Source organism: Schistocerca americana, chromosome 4, assembly GCF_021461395.2.
Source record: "Schistocerca americana isolate TAMUIC-IGC-003095 chromosome 4, iqSchAmer2.1, whole genome shotgun sequence".
NCBI lineage: Eukaryota > Metazoa > Arthropoda > Insecta > Orthoptera > Acrididae > Schistocerca > Schistocerca americana.
Window position 1 is genome coordinate 25,995,718 of NC_060122.1, and position 16,425 is coordinate 26,012,142.

Consider the following 16,425-nt stretch of genomic DNA (forward strand, 5'->3'; position numbering starts at 1 on the left):
CATCAGGATTATTTGCATGAATAGAAAAATTCGATTACCGCCACTGGAACCGCCTCCGCAGGAATTTTTACAGTATATGACCAGGGAAACTCCAGAATAAAAACATTTTCTTCAAAATATAAAAGCACACAAACGATTTATTTCGGTGTCACTTCGATTAACACCAACAGAAATGAAATCGAGTACGTTTTTTTTTTTTTTTTTTTTTTCATCTAAGGACAAATGTATCACAACATGGGATCATTGCTACCACTACGCAATTATATTTTATCGGAAACAAAGAAACAGAAATTGATCAACGATGCACAAATATCAGTGGATTCAGACAGAAATAGCCCGAGATATATTGAAAACACCACTAGACCGAATGATTTCTGGTGATTATAAAGTTACAGTTCGAGCAGACAAGAGATCACCTGGAGAACACGAACTACGATTTAACGCACCTCAGATACACGAAGTCGCAATCGTAACTGTGGACAATGAAAATATAAGCCGTGATGTAATTTTACAATGAGAAAGAGAACTACAACGCATTGAAGAGAGAGACACTGTTCACATGATGTCCCCCCCCCCCCCCCCCCCATTTCCCCAATAACCATATAACCATTAATATTTCTGCGCGGAGGGGACGGATATCATTTTCATGTGAAACAAATCAACCTGATATATGCGAGTGTAGTCTTTCTCGGCGTATTCCAATGATGAATTCTTCTCGGGTTATCAGCCGAGTGGTGGCGTCGTCTTGTTACAACGTTTCGATGAGACAAGGCGACACCACCACTCGGCTGATAACCCGAGAAGAATTCATCAAATTCAACCTGAAACGGGCGTAGAACCAAACAAAAAAGTCATTTCCAAGAATCTCTAAGCGTACCGGTTAATAATCAGAGACAATGAAACATACAATCACAAACTCAACCCTCGCTGTATGTTCCAACAGTTCCTGGTATATACGTATGAAAAAGCAGATGCTTTACAAAAGACTGAATCAAAAGAAACTACGCATGGAAGAATACATCCACCTCCGTGACGCAACCACAAATGGGTGGAAGCACTGTCGATATTGGAACAACGGTAATCTTATCGTCATCATACATGGAATTTCGAGACACGTGCACGAACACATTCAAGATGCCATGACCTACATAAGAATATATGGACGACCTGACTTCTTCATAATATTCGTGTGCAGCTCGTCGTGGCCAGAAACCAAAGATGAACTAAGATAAGGACGAGACCCCATAGCCTGAGTTTTCCGACAAAAACAAGGGAGATTTATAAAATCCATTAATAAATACCACATCTTTGGAACTGTTAGAAGCTGAATGTACACTTTTTTTGGATCATCAGCCTTCTGACTAGTTTTTTTGCGACCCGCCACGAATTCCCCGCCTGTGCCAACCTCTTCATCTCAAAGAAGCACTTGCAACCTATGTCCTTTATTATTTGCTGGATGTAGAGCTTTTGCCCTCTACAGCTCCCTCTGGTACCATGGAAGCCATTCCTTCATGTCTTAACAGATGCCCTATCATCCTGTCCTTTGTCCTTACAGGTGTTTCCCACAAGAATATTCTGTGCAGAACCTCCTCATTCGTTACCTTATCAATCCACCTAATTTTTAACATTCGTCTGTGGCACCATGCCTCAAATGCTTAGGTTCTCTTTTGTTCCGGTTTTCCCACAGTTCATGTTTCACTACCAACAGACGTACATTCTCAGAAATTTCTTCCTCGAATTATGGCCTATGTTTGATACTAGTAGACTTCTCTTGGCCAAGAATGACCTTTTGCTACTGCAAGTCTGCTTTTTATGTCCTCCTCCTCCGTCCGTCATTGGCTATTTTGCTGCCTATGTAGCGGAATTTATTAATTTCACTTACTTCGTGACCAGCGATCCTGATGTTAAGTTTCTCGCTGTTCTCATTTCTGCTACTTCTCACTACTTTCGTCTTTCTTCGATTTACTCTCAATCCATATTCTGTACTCGTAAGGCTGTTCATTTCCTTCAGCTTATGATGTAATTCTTCTTCACTTTCACTCAGGATAGCAATGTCATCAGCGAATCGTATCATTGATATCCTTTCACCTTGAATTTTTTAATTCCACTCCTGAAACTTTCTTTTATTTCCATCATTGCTTATTCGATGTACAGATTGAAAAGTAGGAGCGAAAGACTATATCCATGTCTTGCACGCTTTTTAATCCGAGCACTTCGCTCTTGGTCGTCCACTCTTATTAGTACCTCTTGGTTCTTGTACATATTGTATATTACCCGTCCCTCGCTATAGCTTACCCCTATTTTTCTCAGAATTTCGAACATCTTGCACCATTTTACTTTGTCTTACGCTTTTCCTAGGTCGACAAATCTTATGAACGTGTCTTGGTTTTTCTTTAGTCTTGCTTCCAATTTCAGAATTGCCTCTCTCGTGCCTTTACCTTTCCTAAAGCCAAACTGATCGTCATCTAACACATCCTCGATGTACACTATCGAATGGCGAAAACGAGAACTGCCTCACTCACACTATCTCGTATGGCAACACTACAGAATTCATCCCACGGATATCAACAAAATCATCCATGCTGAATTCTCCAATTCACAAGAAGATCCGGAACTGTGTGGAAAATGAAAAAAAACAACTCAAAACCATACTTGGACGACACACAAACCGGATTTGATGGCTATCCCAAATATAGAAGACGATCACGCAAAAACAATGGCTTCACAGCAAAGATACGAAAACGAGACAGCGACGAACTGGAAATAGATAATATATGCGTAGTACCATACAAAACAATTATCCAAAATGTTCCAAGCGCACATAATAGTAGAATACTGGAATTCAGCTAAATTCAGCACATATGTCTGCAAGTATGTGAACAAAGGTACTGACATGGCAGTATTTCAAATAGCTAAAGACAGTGAACAACAAAACAAAAACGACGATATCCTCATGTACCAAATGAGAAGATGCCTCGACAATAACGAAGCAGCGTGGCTGGTTTTCGGTTTTCACATACACGTATGCGAACCAACTGTGTAAAATCTAGTAGTACATATGTAGAATGGACAGAGTGTGTACTTCACAAAAACACCGCTAGAAAAACTGTAAGCAAACCACCTCAGTACACAACATTAATAGCTTTTCACCAACTTTGCCAAAGGTATCCATTCCCTAAAACATTACTATATGTCAACATTCCTACCTATTATATGTGGAACACAACAAAAAACACTTTTTAACGACGAAAACAAGGAATTCCAGTAGAAGATCATCCAGGAATGATGAAAACTAACGCACGAGTCCGAGTATACACCGTACATCCGAACAACGCTGAATGTTTCTATAGGGTGTTTCAAAAATGACCGGTATATTTGAAACGGCAATAAAAACTAAACGAGCAGCGATAGAAATACACCGTTTGTTGCAATATGCTTGGGACAACAGTACATTTTCAGGCGGACAAACTTTCGAAATTACAGTAGTTACAATATTCAACAACAGATGGCGCTGCAAGTGATGTGAAAGATATAGAAGACAATGCAGTCTGTGGGTGCGCCATTCTGTACGTCGTCTTTCTGCTGTAAGCGTGTGCTGTTCACAACGTGCAAGTGTGCTGTAGACAACATGGTTTATTCCTTAGAACAGAGGATTTTTCTGGTGTTGGAATTCCACCGCCTACAACACAGTGTTGTTGCAACAAGACGAAGTTTTCAACGGAGGTTTAATGTAACCAAAGAACCGAAAAGCGATACAATAAAGGATCTGTTTGAAAAATTTCAACGGACTGGGAACGTGACGGATGAACGTGCTGGAAAGGTAGGGCGACCGCGTACGGCAACCACAGAGGGCAACGCGCAGCTAGTGCAGCAGGTGATCCAACAGCGGCCTCGGGTTTCCGTTCGCCGTGTTGCAGCTGCGGTCCAAATGACGCCAACGTCCACGTATCGTCTCATGCGCCAGAGTTTACACCTCTATCCATACAAAATTCAAACGCGGCAAGCCCTCAGCGCCGCTACCATTGCTGCACGAGAGACATTCGCTAACGATATAGTGCACAGGATTGATGACGGCGATATGCTTGTGGGCAGCATTTGGTTTACTGACGAAGCTTATTTTTACCTGGACGGCTTCGTCAGTAAACAGAACTGGCGCATATGGGGAACCGAAAAGCCCCATGTTGCAGTCCCATCGACCCTGCATCCTCAAAATGTACTGGTCTGGGCCGCCATTTCTTCCAAAGGAATCATTGGCCCATTTTTCAGATCCGAAACGATTACTGCATCACGCTATCTGGACATTCTTCGTGAATTTGTGGCGGTACAAACTGCCTTAGACGACACTGCGAACACCTCGTGGTTTATGCAAGATGGTGCCCGGCCACATCGCACGGCCGACGTCTTTAATTTCCTGAATGAATATTTCGATGATCGTGTGATTGCTTTGGGCTATCCTAAACATACAGGAGACGGCGTGGATTGGCCTCCCTATTCGCCAGACATGAACCCCTGTGACTTCTTTCTGTGAGGACACTTGAAAGACCAGGTGTACCGCCAGAATCCAGAAACAATTGAACAGCTGAAGCAGTACATCTCATCTGCATGTGAAGCCATTCCGCCAGACACGTTGTCAAAGGTTTCGGGTAATTTCATTCAGAGACTACGCCATATTATTGCTACGCATGGTGGATATGTGGAAAATATCGTACTATAGAGTTTCCCAGACCGCAGCGCCATCTGTTGTTGAAAATTGTAACTACTGTAATTTCGAAAGTTTGTCTGCCTGAAAATGTACTGTTGTCCCAAGCATATTGCAACAAACGGTGTATTTCTATCGCTGCTCGTTTAGTTTTTATTGCCGTTTCAAATATACCGGTCATTTTTGAAACACCCTGTATCTCCAGATGTTGCTAGACGAAGAACGGGAACCAACAAAATTCCCAGAACTCAACACTGCTGACGGTTACCAATGACAGAAATGCAGAGAAGCGTGCCAACGCTTAGAACTACTGGAATACGACAACCACTGGGAATTAACACTACCTGAAGCCTCACTCATTGCCTCAGCTGAACAAGTGACAGAGTATTGGCCGTAACAACAAAACAGTAACACTGGATACTTCCGATTCTTCCACCGAGGCCAGAGGAGGGAAGAGCCACCCGCGCGTTCTAAGGCAGTGCTGACGCCGCAGTGTGATGTTTATCTACAGCCAGCTTGCGAGGCTGCTCACTCCCTCTGTCCCTGGTCACGATCTGCAGTGGAATGCAGTTGTCGGACACCTTCAAAGTGAGTAAGAGTGATGACATACTGCACCAAGTCCGACAAAACTCATCCTGAACTGACCATCGAATGAACTACTCCGATACATTTCTCACTACAAATCACTCCCCAGTAAGAATCAAAAGGAAATTTACAACGTTATCATTGGCCGAGTCGACAACACTGGGCTGGCAGCTGTGGCCGAGCGTTTCTAGGCGCTTCAGTCCACAACTGCGCTGCTGCTACGGTCGCAAGTTCGAATCCTGCCTCGGGTATGGACGTATGTGATGTCCGTAGGTTAGTTAGGCTTAATTAGTTCTAAGTCTAGGTGACTGATGACCTCAGATGTTAAGTCCCATAGTGCTCAGAGCTATTTGAACCATTTGACGACACTGGCAGAATTATTTACTTGGACGCACCATGTGGCACTGGGAAAACGTTTCTAATAAAACTATTGCTGGCAGAAATATGTGCTAAACAACACATCGCACTTGCTCCAGTGGCGTCCGGCACTGCAGCCACACTTATGTAAGGAAGGCGAACTGCCCGTTCCGCCCTACAAATACCGTTGCATATAGAGCCGAGGAAAAATTCCTGGTTTGTAAAATCTCAAAAGCATCTGGATGAGTTGAACTTCTAAACCAACTAAAATTAGCTTCTGGGACGAATGCACAATGCCACATAAAAAATCACTCAAAAGCATGAGCAGAAGATTACAAGACTTGCGAGGAAACTCTGAAGTGATGGCAGGAGCCCTACTAATACTCTCAGGAGATTTTCGACAAACACTTCCAGTTATCCACAACTTACCACCAGCAGACGAGTTGAATGCTTACTTTAAAAATCACATCTCTGGCCACACATACAAATACTGCGACTAACAAAAAATACGAGGGTTGAACTACCGAAAGACGAAACAAAAATGGTTCAAATGGCTCTGAGCACTATGGGACTTAACTTTGAAGGTCATCAGTCCCCTAGAACATGGAACTACTTAAACCTAACTAACCTAAGGACATCACACACATCCATGCCCGAGGCAGGATTCGAACCTGCGACCGTAGGGGTCGCGCGGTTCCAGACTGTAGCGCCTAAAACCGCTCGGCCACTTCGGCCGGCAAAGACGAAACAGCAGAACATTTTGCTCAAGAGCTTTTACAAATAGGCGAAAACACATATCCTACTGACCAAACGACCGGCCTCAATAAAAAGTGGTTTCTGCAACTTAGCCGCTGCTGAAAACGAACTCATCGACCAAATTTATTCAAACATTGCTCACAACTATACCAATCGGGACTTGCTATTTGAAAGGGCAAGTTTGGCAACTAAAAATAATATTGTGCGCGATGTCAACTTTAAAATTCAGAAGAAAATTACCGGTGACGATAGAATATACAAATCCATCGACTACATGATAAACGTTGAAGAAAGTGTGAACTTCGCTACAGAAATTGTAAACTCTTTGCAAGTACCAGAAATGCCATTTACTGCCTTCAACTTAAAACTAGCTCTCTGATCATACTACTCAGAAATCTCAACTCACGAAAACTATGTAATGGAACAAGGATGATCGTCAAAAAGCTATCGAATAACATCATCGAAGACGAACTTATGACTAGAAAGTACGAAGAACTACTATGTAACGCCAGAATAATGCTGGTCATTACTGAACAGCCATTCCCGCCTAAAAGAGTGCAGTTTCCAATCAAATTAACCTACAGTTTTAACAATTAACAAACCGCAAGGACAAACTTTAAAATCTTACGCTATGAACCTCAAAGACTCCTGTTTCTCTCACAGTCAACTATACGTAGTTTGCTCTCGAGTAGGAAATTCGAAGAATTATTTACTCCGGATAACAAAATGAAAAGTTAGAATATGTTTATGCTAACTTTTTTGTACGTCTTCTACTTTAAAATTTATCCTTTTATTCCAAAAATCACACAACCTCATATCAACTCGCTGAACGAAGCCGGGTACGTATCCCAGCTAGACTTTATATATATATATTAAAGACTATATATATGAAAGACTGAGGTATTTCTTTTCTAAAATAAAAAAAGACGTTTATTTCTGAAAATTTATTTTTGGCAGTGTACTATTCATTTTAGAGACCAGACTGTCCTTAGGTTACACTGGACTCTTCCTGAACATAATGTGTGACATGGCGACACCCAAAACACCACTGAAATATCAATAAAACAGTGATTTCGTACTGTGGGTCAGAAATGACCTACGTGATAATTTAAGGGGTGTGGAGTAGTTCAGTGGTTCAAACGGCTCTGAGCACTATGGGACTTAACATCTATGGTCATCAATCCGCTAGAACTTAGAACTAATTAAATCTAACTAACCTAAGAACATCACACAACACCCAGTCATCACAAGACAGAGAAAATCCTTGACCCCGCCGGGAATCGAACCCGGGAGCCCGTGCACGGGAAGTGAGACCGCTACCACACGACCACGAGCTGCGGACTGGTGCGGAGTAGTCCGGTACTTCTAGTGTTAACTTATTTCCCTGACGTAGTTTGGAGTAATTCGTTGCGAACCTAATAAGACAATAGGAATATGTAGCTACTTAGGGAACCTAATACTTTCCATTATGGAGACTTAAGTAGAGCCGGCTGGGGTGGCCGGGCAAGTCTAGGCGCTACAGTCTGGAACTGCGCGACCGCTACGGTCGCAGGTTCGAATCCTGCCTCGGGCATGGATGTGTGTGATGTCCTTAGGTTAGATAGGTTTAAGTAGTTCTAAGTTCTAGGGGACTGATGACCTCAGAAGTTAAGTCCCATAGTGCTCAGAGCCATTTTAACCAATTAAGTAGATTTGTTTGGTCTAACTTTTCCACCAAATCAAGGAAGGTATATAATTCATTTAACTATGCTTTTGTCTTGGCTGTTGTTAATGTGTCAGTATGTTCTCTTGTAATCCTCAAAGCAAAAATCTAGAAGTCAGAGTAGTTACTGCGAACTTACAAGTTCCCTGTATAGACTAAAAAGCTAAGAGCCCGTGGAAAACCATAATGTTTTGTAGCCCTCCCTGTAAGACGATAATTTAGTTAACTGATCAGTTACTGTGCTTGTACAAGTAGTATGACTTTCAGCTCAGTTTCACGTACCTACCAGTGCCAGCCCGGTGGCCACTGAGTCCTGTGTTCTGCCCCCGGTACGCCGCCAAACCATAGCCACCGCTCCTCGGAAGACCAGTTAACATAAATGATGTTCTTAAATTTCATATTCGACTAGAATGCAAGATAATCAAACTTTTGTTTTTTCTCCTTGCTCCTTAAGTTACAAGGCCCTGATCATAGTAAAATCACGACACCAGGTAGCCCTTTGTGAAGGGGGAGGAATGTGTAACGTATAACTATTAACAAGAAAACAATAACAGTCTGGATACTTCCGATTCTTCCACCGAGGCCAGAGCAGGGAAGAGCCTCCCACGCGTTGTACAGACAGTGCTGACGCCGCAGTGTGATGTTTATCTGCCGTCAGCCTGCGAGGCTGCTCACTCCCTCTGGCCCTGGTCACGATCTGCAGTGGAATGTTACTAATCTTGACATCCAAAATCCTTTCACTATCTCTTGTCCTACAGATGGCCCCTGTACACCTGTGTAAATAAACCCATGATGTGTTAAATACGCACTATTATTAACTGTAAACCCTCCTCAATTACTGATGCCTACTGGCTTGTCAGCCAACCTGTACAGGTCTTTCGTAGCGATGCCGTACTGTGGGCACTGTTCCACACAGAGCCTGTCAGTCGTGGGCGGCTGGCAGCGCCGCCACACAGCCGCTACTGTAGTGGAGTGCTGCATGCACTGTCCTTCTGAGCCAGAGTCCAGACAGGACACTACAGTGGATGGAATTTGTTAGCCACAGGCAACTGCTGGTGCTATTCACATAATCCACGTTCAGGAGATACAACGATGTAGCACGTGTTCTCAGACCTGCAGTCCTTCTTGGCTTGTCTACTACAGCATAGAGTATGTTATAACTAGATTTTGAAAGTCAATATGTCGATCAAATCATATTTTGTTAAAACCATCACCAGTTTCAGCTTAGCAGCAGCCATCATCAGACAGAAAACTTTAAAAAGGCATGTAGGTGCATACTCAGAATGCAAATTGTTGCAATTCATTATGATGGCGTTAATGATTTTAGTAAATATAGATATGTCAAATAATATTGTGCGATTTAACTTATAAATGTTAATGCTTCTTACTTTATTAATGTGCATGCTCAATTACTTACTTGTTCATTTTATGTACTGTATTTGCTATTGGTTACTGTTTTATTCATCGTTAGTAAATTTTTGGAGGTACTGTAAATAAATGATGAACGAAGAATTTGAGGAATTAAGTAGTGACTACGCCATTTATTTTTCTGCTGAAAAATACTTTTTGTTTTTTGTGTCAATTCCCTTACATCCTCTTTTATGTTCCCAAATAACTCATAAAATTACAGTTTTGGCATGTGAAAATAAATGACGTATTTACTGTTGTCTCTACTCAGACCATCAGCCATTGTATAATATAGAGCTCTAATTATTTGTCGAACAACTTCGGTAGAATATTTTTGCATTTTTATAGAGCAACATTTTTCTCTTTTTAATAGATTCACAAGGTGAAAGATTGTTCCTAGGACTGTATTTTGCTGAAGGTCCGCCACCGGCCGCTGTCAACTAGTGATAACTCCGGCAGGTGGCGGCGCCCTCGCTGTGGAAGAGCCTGCCACAGCTGGAGGAGCGGCTCCTGGTCGTGGTGGACGGCGGCGAGGGCGACGGCGAGGGCGACGGCGGCGCGGCCGACCTGCTGTCGGGGCGGCTGCTGCCCGACTGCCGGCTGCTGGTGACGGCGCGCCCCGGCCGCGCCGGCCCCCACCTGCTGCAGCGCCTGCAGCGCCGCGTCGCGCTGCGCGGCCTCCACTGGCCGCACGTCGAGCGCCTCGTCGTCGCCTACTTCGGCGCCAGCAAGAAGCCAGAGTGCGCCAGCAGGTTCCTCGAGGTCGTCGGTGGCAGTCACCAGGTACTTCAAATTAGCTGCTTAGCTGTAACTCACAGCCAAAGATACTGGTACACCTGCCTCGTATCGTGAAGGATCCCAGCGACCGTGCAGAAGTGCGGCAACACGACGTGACGTGGACTCGGCTAATGCCTGGAGTAGCGCTGGAGGGACCGACACCGTGAACCCTGCAGGGCTGTCCGTAAATCCGTAAGAGTACGAGGGGGTGGAGATCTCTTCTGAACAGCACATTGCAAAGCATCACAAATTTGCTCAATAACGATCACGACTGGAGAGTTTGGTGGCCAGCGGAAGTCTTTAAATTCATAAGAGTGTTTCTGAAGTCACTCTGTTGCAATTCTGGATGCGTGGGGTGTCGAATGGTCCTGTTGGAATTGAACAAGTCCATCGCAATGGACAATGGATGCAAGTGATCAGAGAGGATGCTTACGTACGTGTCGCTTGTCAGAGTCGTAGGATCATGTATCGGGGGTCCCATATCACACCAACTGCACACGCCCCACACCCACACCATTACAGAGCCTTCACAGCTCACATGCAGTTTGCGTGGATTCATGACGTTGTTTCCACATATGCATGCGCCCATCCGCTCGATACAATTTGAAACGTGGCTCCTTCGACCAGACAACATGTTTCAGGTCATCAACAGTCCAATGTCGATGGTGACAGGCCTAGGCGAGGCGTAAAGATTTGTGTTGTGCAGTCATCGAGGGTACACGAGTGTCTTTCAGCTCCGAAACCACATATATCGGTGATGTTTCGTTGAATGGTTACCACACTGACACTTGCCAGTGAGCCGGCATTTAAATCTGCAGCAATTTGCGGAAAGGTTTCACTTCTGTCACGTTGAACGATTCTCTTCAGTCGTCATTGGTCCCATTCTTGCAGGATTTTTTCCAGCCGCTAAATTTCAGACGTTTGATGTTTTACCGGATTAATGATAGATATTGCGGTACACTCGTGAAATGGTCGTATGGGAAAATCCCCACTTGATCGGTACCTCAGAGATGCTATGTTACATCGCTCATGCGCCGACTATAACACCAAGTTTAAAGTCGCTTAAGCCTTGATAACCTGCCACTGTAGCAGCAGTAACCGAGCTAAAAACTACATTGAACACTTGTTGTCTTATACGGGCGTTGCCGACCGCAGCGCCATATTTTGCCTGTTTACGTTTCTCTGTATATGAATACGCCTGCCGTCAGTGTCTGTATCAGTCTTTCTGTTGGAACGTCTTTAAAATGGGTTTTAGGCAAATATTCAGGATGACAATTACTGTTTGAAGAAATCTGCTTTGTAAATAATGTAAATTCGACGATACCAGAAAAGTTTTTCATATGAAATTAAGCTTTACAACACTGCCAACTCACTGAGGAAAATACACTCCTGGAAATTGAAATAAGAACACCGTGAATTCATTGTCCCAGGAAGGGGAAACTTTATTGACACATTCCTGGAGTCAGATACATCACATGATCACACTGACAGAACCACAGGCACATAGACACAGGCAACAGAGCATGCACAATGTCGGCACTAGTACAGTGTATATCCACCTTTCGCAGCAATGCAGGCTGCTATTCTCCCATGGAGACGATCGTAGAGATGCTGGATGTAGTCCTGTGGAACGGCTTGCCATGCCATTTCCACCTGGCGCCTCAGTTGGACCAGCGTTCGTGCTGGACGTGCAGACCGCGTGAGACGACGCTTCATCCAGTCCTAAACATGCTCAATGGGGGACAGATCCGGAGATCTTGCTGGCCAGGGTAGTTGACTTACACCTTCTAGAGCACGTTGGGTGGCACGGGATACATGCGGACGTGCATTGTCCTGTTGGAACAGCAAGTTCCCTTGCCGGTCTAGGAATGGTAGAACGATGGGTTCGATGACGGTTTGGATGTACCGTGCACTATTCAGTGTCCCCTCGACGATCACCAGTGGTGTACGGCCAGTGTAGGAGATCGCTCCCCACACCATGATGCCGGGTGTTGGCCCTGTGTGCCTCGGTCGTATGCAGTCCTGATTATGGCGCTCACCTGCACGGCGCCAAACACGCATACGACCATCATTGGCACCAAGGCAGAATCGACTCTCATCGCTGAAGACGACACGTCTCCATTCGTCCCTCCATTCACGCCTGTCGCGACACCACTGGAGGCGGGCTGCACGATGTTGGGGCGTGAGCGGAAGACGGCCTAACGGTGTGCGGGACTGTAGCCCAGCTTCATGGAGACGGTTGCGAATGGTCCTCGCCGATACCCCAGGAGCAACAGTGTCCCTAATTTGCTGGGAAGTGACGGTGCGGTCCCCTACGGCACTGCGTAGGATCCTACGGTCTTGGCGTGCATCCGTGCGCCGCTGCGGTCCGGTCCCAGGTCGACGGGCACGTGCATCTTCCGCCGACCACTGGCGACAACATCGATGTACTGTGGAGACCTCACGCCCCATGTGTTGAGCAATTCGGCGGTACGTCCACCCGGCCTCCCGCATGCCCACCATACGCCCTCGCTCAAAGTCCGTCAACTGCACATACGATTCACGTCCACGCTGTCGCGGCATGCTACCAGTGTTAAAGACTGCGATGGAGCTCCGTATGCCACGGCAAACTGTCTGACACTGACGGCGGCGGTGCACAAATGCTGCGCAGCTAGCGCCATTCGACGGCCAACACCGCGGTTCCTGGTGTGTCCGCTGTGCCGTGCGTATGATCATTGCTTGTACAGCCCTCTCGCAGTGTCCGGAGCAAGTATGGTGGGTCTGACACACCGGTGTCAATGTGTTCTTTTTTCCATTTCCAGGAGTGTAATTTTCCTGTTATTCCTAAATTCGATAAACTTTTTATCAATCCAACACTAACAAATTCATATTTTTAGCAAGATATTCTAATCTTTCGAGAATGACGATTTTTGGTTAACACTTTGAGGCTGAAAGGCTATTCCCCCATATTCATTCCCCATTAGTGACGAAAATCTTCAGAGACAAATTGCAAACTGCAGTTGCCAGTTTATCTCTGACGATATTTCCGACAGAAGGCACTAAACGACACTGAAGAGTTTTATACTCCGACTAAAGCTTCACAGCTCGTAACTTTTGACTGAAGTAATATTTTTTAAAATCGTGAATGATACTGGTAATGATGAATTGGCTCTGAGCACTATGGGACTTAGCTTCTGAGGTCATCAGTCCCCTAGAACTTAGAACTACTTAAACCTAACTAACCTAAGGACATCACAAATATCCATGCCCAAGGCAGGATTCGAACCTGCGACTGTAGTGGTCGCGGGGTTCCAGACTGTAGCACCTAGAACCGCTCGGCCACACCGACCGGCTAATGAATGAGAACAGAGCTTAAACTGGCCAGAGTGGCCGGCTGGTTCTAGGTGCTGCAGTCTGGAACCGCACAATCGCTACGGTCGTAGGTTCGAATCTTGCCTCGGGCATGGATGTGTGAGTTGTTAGGTTTAAGTAGTTCTAAGTTTAGGGTACTGATGACCTCAGAAGTTAAGTCCCATAGTGCTCAGAGCCATTTGAACCATTTGAACAGAGCTTAAAATCCTATTATGATGTTAGTAACTTTTATAAACTGTTTTCGAAGACATTCTTGAGTAATTTGCAGTACTGAGTGATGTGCCGGAGTTGTTCCAACATGATCTCACGTTCTTGATAATCCCCATCCAACAAAACGCAATTCAGGTTTCCTTCAATGAGATAACTGTTCAGGTGGATCCTTTGAAAATGTAAGTATTGGACTGCGCTCGCCATCTCTGTGCTCCATTTCTAATGCCCTCGTTGTTGATGGAATCTCAAGCCATAACCTCTGTTCCTTCTTTTCTTCTACTTTCACTTTAACGTAAGTGATGTCCACATCTGAATAAAAATCATGCCTGTTTTGTTGCACCTCACGTGTCTCAGTCTATCTTTTCAGTGCTGACAATGCAGTGTGATATTGACCTATAGAGGACCTGCGAGGCTGCTCACTCTCTCCAGTACTGGCTACGACCTGCAGTGGACTGTTGGTAATCTTGACGTCCTAGATCCTCTGGTCTGTTAAATATGCTCTGTTTTTAACTCTAAATCCTCCTCTACTTTTGTGATTCCTAATTCCTTCTTTCTTTTCATCTCTTGTCTGCCGCAACTGCATTCCAAGCATGTGCAGCTTCTTCCTGCACAGAATAAGCATTTCAACCAAATGTATGGATGTCTTTCGTGTGGCTGATCAGATCAAACCTGGCATGAAACATGTGTCAACACAAGTCGCACAGAATGGTTGCAGGAGAGTGGGATTGTAGCTAACAGAGCTTTCTTGCTTGTCACTTGGCATCCTCATGTCTGCGGGGTTTTGCTTCAAAGAAGTTGGCAACGCTGGATGCAGAGTTTCTCCATAATAAGCCGTTTGCAGCATATGCTTAGTACAGTTGAATGTTTATAGCAGTCGTCTTCATGATGTCTTTTAACTGGTCCTTTAAGAATTTGAAAGAGGCTCCTTAAAGCCTGTTGCCAAGCAGAATTCACCATAAACCGTCAGGGAAGTCTCGTATCACCCATGCGATTAATATGACCTAACCATCTAAGTTGATAAGTGACGATGGCTGCCTCAGTGCTGTTTGGATGGTCTTTCTCAAGAACCGTACAGCTGATCACATGGTCTTCCCACTTAATGTTCAAGATGTACCGTATTTTTGTCAGTGGAAGAGCTCAAGATTTTTATATCACGGCGATATGGTGTCCAAGTCTAACAGCCATACACTAACTTAGAGATGACAACACATCTGCACACCACCAGTTTGGTATGCAGCGCTAGGTCTTTACCCATGAATACTGTGGTGTCACCGCCAGACACCACACTTGCTAGGTGGTAGCCTTTAAATCGGCCGCGGTCCGTTAGTATACGTCGGACCCGCGTGTCGCCACTATCAGTGATTGCAGACCGAGCGCCGCCACATGGCAGGTCTAGAAAGACTTCCTAGCACTCGCCCAGTTGTACAGCCGACTTTGCTAGCGATGGTTCACTGACAAATTACGCTCTCATTTGCCGAGACGATAGTTAGCATAGCCTTCAGCTACGTCATTTGCTACGACCTAGCCGAGACGATAGTTAGCATAGCCTTCAGCTACGTCATTTGCTACGACCTAGCAAAGCGCCATTACCAGTTACTATTGATGCTGTAAAACATGTACCGTCAAGAGCGATGTTCACCATTTACGGATTAAAGTTAAGTATTCCAACACTACGTCCTTTTTTGCTAAAGTATAACTTCCTTGTCCTGTTCCAGACCTCACGCCAGCCTGCGTCAGCTAAAACACGTGCCTTTCGGCTTCCTCTCATAGTGGGTTGGCTCTCTTGCCAATCCACAACAAATACTTTGTGTGTTCAATGTCCAAATGTTACATGGATAGCCCCAATTCTTCCGTCAGTGTCTTGTTCGCAGGTACACCATTTAGACAAATGCTTCCAAGATGCTAAAAGCGCTCAACCTGCCAGAGTGCTGTGTCTAGAATGGAGGTACTGAAGTCACGGAGAATAAATCCTGGAAAAGATTGTCCTAGTGCCTTTGTTTCTCATGTATTGACAGTAAGACCAAAGCAATCATATGCTATTTTAAACCATCTAACTGAGTGTTGTAACTCTGCGAGTGTTAGAGCAGCAGATGCAGTGTCATCGTCATACTGCAGTTCTGTCACCTGGGTACGTCTTTGTGTCACCTGGGTATGTCTTTGTGAACGAAATCCTGCCAGAACGAAGAGACCTCCATCGAAACAAAATTTAATCTCCACGCCAGATGATTCGTACTGCATGGCAGCCATATTCAGTGAAAATAGTGTTGGAGCAAGCACACAGCCTTGTTTCAAACCCTGAATGATTGGAAACGAACCCTATGCGGAGTTACTGTGTAAAATCTGCCCAGATACGCGATCATGAACAGCTTGAACCAGTTCCACGTGATGCTGAGGACATACAAAGTGTACATCTTCTGCATGACAGACCTAGGTACTGAATCAGGGGCTTCTTGCAAGTAACATAAAACTAAATATACAGACTTCTCTGTTTTTTTCCTGAATTTGTCGAGCATAAAATATCATATCTGCTGTGCCTCTGGAAGTTCAGAAACCACTTCAGTCAAAATCCTCTCTGAAATAA

General features: G+C 44.8%; 1 protein-coding gene across 1 annotated transcript in view; it reads left to right on the forward strand.

Annotated features, from left to right (window-relative positions):
- LOC124612548 overlaps positions 1-16,425 on the forward strand; it is a 161,828-nt gene that overhangs the window by 35,695 nt on the left and 109,708 nt on the right. Inside the window, exon 4 of the mRNA XM_047140821.1 lies at positions 9,966-10,289. Within this exon, the coding sequence (XP_046996777.1) occupies positions 9,966-10,289 (324 nt within the window). The remainder of the gene's footprint in view (positions 1-9,965; positions 10,290-16,425) is intronic.